This window comes from Oncorhynchus mykiss, chromosome 7 (assembly GCF_013265735.2).
Source record: "Oncorhynchus mykiss isolate Arlee chromosome 7, USDA_OmykA_1.1, whole genome shotgun sequence".
Lineage (NCBI taxonomy): Eukaryota > Metazoa > Chordata > Actinopteri > Salmoniformes > Salmonidae > Oncorhynchus > Oncorhynchus mykiss.
In genome coordinates, this window is record NC_048571.1 from 5,780,463 (window position 1) to 5,785,350 (window position 4,888).

General features: G+C 45.3%; 1 protein-coding gene across 1 annotated transcript; it reads left to right on the forward strand.

Annotated features, from left to right (window-relative positions):
* The first annotated feature begins 913 nt into the window (after positions 1-913).
* Positions 914-4,264, forward strand: LOC118965221 (coagulation factor VII-like). The gene is made up of 8 exons (XM_036982184.1): positions 914-1,069; positions 1,211-1,374; positions 1,530-1,554; positions 1,800-1,913; positions 2,432-2,569; positions 2,740-2,846; positions 3,285-3,405; positions 3,527-4,264. The coding sequence occupies exons 1-8, from the start codon at positions 1,012-1,014 to the stop codon at positions 4,234-4,236; spliced, it is 1,437 nt and encodes a 478-aa protein (XP_036838079.1). The 5' UTR covers positions 914-1,011; the 3' UTR covers positions 4,237-4,264.
* The last annotated feature ends 624 nt before the right edge of the window (positions 4,265-4,888 follow it).

A 4,888-nucleotide genomic window follows, 5' to 3' on the forward strand; every position in this document is an offset into this window, starting at 1 on the left:
AGCTGCTTGTCGAAAATCTCATTCCAAAACTGTTGCCACAAAGTTGGAAGCACAGAATTTTCTAGAATGTCATTGTATGTTGTAGCGTTAAGATTTCCCTTCACTGGAACTAAGGGCCCTAGCCTGAACCATGAAAAAGAACCCCAGAACATTATTCCTCCTCCACCAAACTTTACATTTGGCACTATGCATTGGGGCAGGTAGTGTTTTCCTGGCATCTGCCAAACCCAGATTCGTCCAGATGGTGAAGCGTGATTCATCACTCAAGAGAATGCATTTCCACTGCTCCAGAGTCCAATGGCGACGAGCTTTACACCACTCCAGCCGACGCTTGGCATTGTGCATGGTGATCTTAGGCTTTTGTGCATCTGCTCGGCCATGGAAACCCATTTCATGAAGCTCTCGACTAACAGTTATTGCGCTGATTCTGCTCCCAGAGGCAGTTTGGAACTCGGTAGTGAGTGTTGCAGCCGAGGACAGAATTTGTTTAAGCACTAAGGACTTGGCGGTCCAGTTCTGTGAGCTTGTGTGGCCTACCACTTACCGGCTGAGACATTCTTATTCCTAGAAGTTTACACTTCACAATAACAGCACTTACAGTTGCCCAGCTCTAACAGAGCAGAAATTTGAGGAACTGACTGAGCTCACTGAGCTCAGTACGGGCCATTCTACTGACATTGTTTGTCTATGGAGATTGCATGGCTGTGTGCTCGATTGTATACACGTCAGCAACTGGTGTGACTGAAATAGCCGAATCCACTCATTTGAAGGTGTGTCCACATTCTTTTGTCCATGTAGTGTAAGACATAGGCCTAATCCTCTGGTTCAGGTCTGGCCACCATCACCCAGATGTGGCAACTGTTTGCAGAGCAGTGGGAGTGAGCTGTTGGAGTGGGTGGGAGTGAGCTTTTGGAGTGGGTGGGAGTGAGCTGTTGGAGTGAGTGGGAGTCATATGAGCTGGCATTGTTTGCCTCAAACCGCTTCAGTTTTGGGTGATTCAGGTAAGCCACGATGCTGCTGAAAAAAAATTGTGCACTTTGGGCCATTTCAAATGTCATTTCTGCCGCTGGTAAGTTTGTTTCGAAAACATATATTTTGAATCTAGCGTTACAGTTAGTTAAATGATAAAGTCATATTTTTTTTTAAAGATGGAGAGGTGCAAAATGTCAGTTGTTGTCTTTCCTTTATGTATTGTCATTCGATGTTTAAGTCTTCTTGTCGAAGGATGATGCTCACCTGGTGCTTGACAGAGCAAGGCGCGCCAACAGCGGCTACTTGGAGGAGTTTATTCCGGGCAACATCGAGCGCGAGTGTGTCGAGCAAATTTGTAACTATGAAGAGGCTCGGGAAGTTTTCGAGGACGACGCCCAAACGGTGCAATTTTGTAGTAATTTCACTTGAAATATTTGCTATTACTTTGATTGAAGCACTATTTTATTTTATTTGAATGAAATATTTAGCAATGCATAGGAACATGTGAGAATTCCAGAGAACTCTTAAAACTGACTATGTATGGTTTGTTTCCACAGAAAAGGTTTTGGTTGAAATACACGGGTAAATCAGATTTTTCTATGTGGACTGTACACAAAAAATTCCAACCAGCCTAAAATATATGATAGAGTATTGCTTTCAAATGTGCTTTCATTCATTTTCATAAAATGCTAATTATATTGTTGTATACAATCCAATATGGTACTACCATGTATGTTATCACATTCCTAATTTATTTGCACAAGAAATGTCCAGCATGTCAAATAGCAAATGTCATATCCTTTACCCTATTGATTGATCCCTCTAAGGTCAGGATCCCTGCCTGGTCAACCCATGCAAAAACAATGGAACTTGTGTTTACATGGATGACTCTTACACATGTCAGTGTCTGGGAGGCTATGTAGGAAAATACTGTCAGACAGGTAGGAAGAGAATTCCTAACTGCCATTTTTATACCAATAGTTTACGCCAGTGTTTCTTAATCCTGGTCCTGGGGTCCCAAAGGGGTGCACATTTCTGGTTTTGCCCTAGCACTGCACACCTGATTCCACTAATCAAATGTTAGATAATGAGTTGATTAGTTGAATCAAATCTAATGTTTTTGTCACATGCTCCGAATACAACAGACCTTACAGTAAAATGCTTACAGACAAGCCCTTAACCAACAATGCAGTTTTAAGAAAAATAAGAAAGTATGTGTGCTCAGATGTGTAGTGCTAGGGCAAAAACCAAAATGTGCACCCCCTTTGGGTTTCCAGGACCAGGATTAAGCAACACCGGTTTTCACAATAGTTTCATTCCAATAGTTTATTGTAATTCCGCAGTAGTAAGAGCACCCTAATGTGAAGTGTTGCCCACATTTGCTAGTGGGCTGATATTATATGTTGACCGCATTCTGCTCATCCTACTTGCGTTTCCCCTTTCTCCCAACATACTGTAGTGTTTGAGGACACCCTGAAATGCCTCTCCCTTAACGGGGAGTGCGAGCACTTCTGTAACAGTTCTGGGTCAAGACGCAAGTGTTCCTGCGCTCCTGGTTATGCCCTGGGAGAGGACGGAAGAGAGTGTGTTGCCCAAGGTACTAACTGTAACGGACAGTAGATGAGCCCAGATGTTTTGTTTAAGACGGGAAATCCCTGTTTGTTACGAACAGACTGTAATATTAACAGAACCAAAAGGAGCCAGCATGCATTTGTTGATGTATGAATAGAGTTAGAAACAACAACTCGTCTGTCTGTCTATTATCAGTTCAGTATCCGTGTGGTAAAATCCCAGGCTTGGAAGCTCCGATGAGCCAGGCACGAGTCAAACTAGTCGGTGGGAACCACTGTCCCAAAGGAGCCTGTCCATGGCAGGTAACACATCAACGCCTGGCTGGAGAGCACAATGGATCCATCCACCTCTTTCACATTTGATTGGCCAATACTACCCTTCTACATTTTCGTAATTTAGCAGACACACTTATCCAGAGGGATTTAGAGTAGTGAGGGCATTTTTTGTGCTTGTCCCCCATGGGAATTAAACCCACCATGCTGGAATTGCAAGCACCATGATCTACCAACTAAGCCACACAGGGCATTATGTGGCATAGTTGGTAGAATAACTAATCCACAGTCAATCCCATACAACCACTATCCTTGAAGTCAAAGGGTGTAATATTAACTAGGTTAGTATCTATTACCACCTCTTCCATTAGGCATTATATAATTCCACAGTATTATTTTGGTTTATGTACAATGAGATGTGATGGATGAGTGGCCAATTTGTCTTTGTGATGGGACTGGTGGTTGCAGGTCCTATTGGAGCATAAAGGCACTAGTCTGTGTGGTGGGGTCATAGTTCATCCTGACTGGGTCATCACTGCTGCCCACTGTGTCGTAGATAGAGACACCAAGGACCTGATGGTGGTCGCAGGTAGGTTATGGTGTGGGTTGTGTGCCTTTCATAGAGCATCTAGAAACATATAGTGAGAACATTATTTGTGTCCCTATGTCACATAACAAAACACTGTCCTAATGAACAACACTGTTTCCAGGGGAACACAACATTGACGTAGAAGAGGGCAGCGAGCAGAGGATCCCCGTGGCCAGAGCCATACCCTACAACCTGTACGACCCAGCAACAGGTGACAGTGACATCGCCCTGCTGCGTCTGAGAGGGCGTGTAACTCTGGGCCCTGACGCTGTACCCATCTGCCTGCCTCAGCAACACTTCGCCAAGAGCGAGCTGGCGGCCGTCCGCTTTCACACCCTTAGCGGCTGGGGGAAGCGCACCAACGGGGGCAACGATCCCAAACCTGGCACCCCGCCAGCCCCCTCCTCACGCTTCCTCCGCAGGCTAGCCGTGCCCATCCTGCCCAACTCTGAGTGCACCCTCAAGAGCGGCTTCAACTTCACCCAGAACATGCTGTGTGCCGGCTACATGAAGGGGAACCAGGAGGCCTGTAGGGGGTACGACGGGAGCCCCCTGGTCACTTACTACGGGACCACCCACTTCCTGATGGGCGTGGTGGGCTGGGGGAAGGGCTGCCCCAAACAGGGTTTCTATGGCGTCTACACTGCCGTAGCCAACTACCTGGACTGGGCTGAGGAGGTGATGAATACTCCTTCAGTCGTTGCCCCGGTGCCTTCAGTCAGTGCCCCGGTGATGCCATTCCTGCTAGAGATGGCATTAGATGAGGTTCAGATTCAGCAGGCTACGGAGAAGTTATTGCCACCACCTCCCAATGTGCAGAGCATTGGCTAACTCCCATTAAATTTGTCACCAGTCACCACACAACACCAATTGTCATTACAGTGAATCTATTGTCACATAACATGAATAAATATTTTTATAGTACATGGAAGCTACAGTATATCATGCTAATGGTGTAGCATATCGTCCTGTTTCATCACTTTGTAATCAGACATCTTTTCACTCTGCTATTCTTTTCATTTGACTCTTAATGTGAAGTGTATATTTCAAGTGGTGATTTGGATGACCTGATGCCATACAGAATGTTTGACCTGATGCCATACAGAATGTTTGACGTGATGCCATACAGAATGTTTGACCTGATGCCATACAGAATGTTTGACTGATGCCATACAGAATGTTTGACCTGATGCCGTACAGAATGTTTGACCTGATGCCATACAGAATGTTTGACCTGATGCCATACAGAATGTTTGACGTAACGCCATACAGAATGTTTGACCTGATGCCGTACAGAATGTTTGACCTGATGCCATACAGAATGTTTGACGTGACGCCATACAGAATGTTTGACCTGACGCCATACAGAATGTTTGACCTGACGCCATACAGAATGTTTGACCTGACGCCATACAGAATGTTTGACGTGATGCCATACAGAATGTTTGACCTGATGCCATACAGAATGTTTGACCTGATGCCA

Bases quoted from the DNA above. Each gene is read 5' to 3' on its own strand.
- LOC118965221 (XM_036982184.1), top strand. From the start codon at position 1,012: ATGCTGCTGAAAAAAAATTGTGCACTTTGGGCCATTTCAAATGTCATT. The intron at 1,070-1,210 runs GTAAGTTTGTTT...TCGATGTTTAAG, and splicing joins AAATGTCATTTCTGCCGCTG to TCTTCTTGTCGAAGGATGAT. The intron at 1,375-1,529 runs GTGCAATTTTGT...TTGTTTCCACAG, and splicing joins TCGAGGACGACGCCCAAACG to AAAAGGTTTTGGTTGAAATA.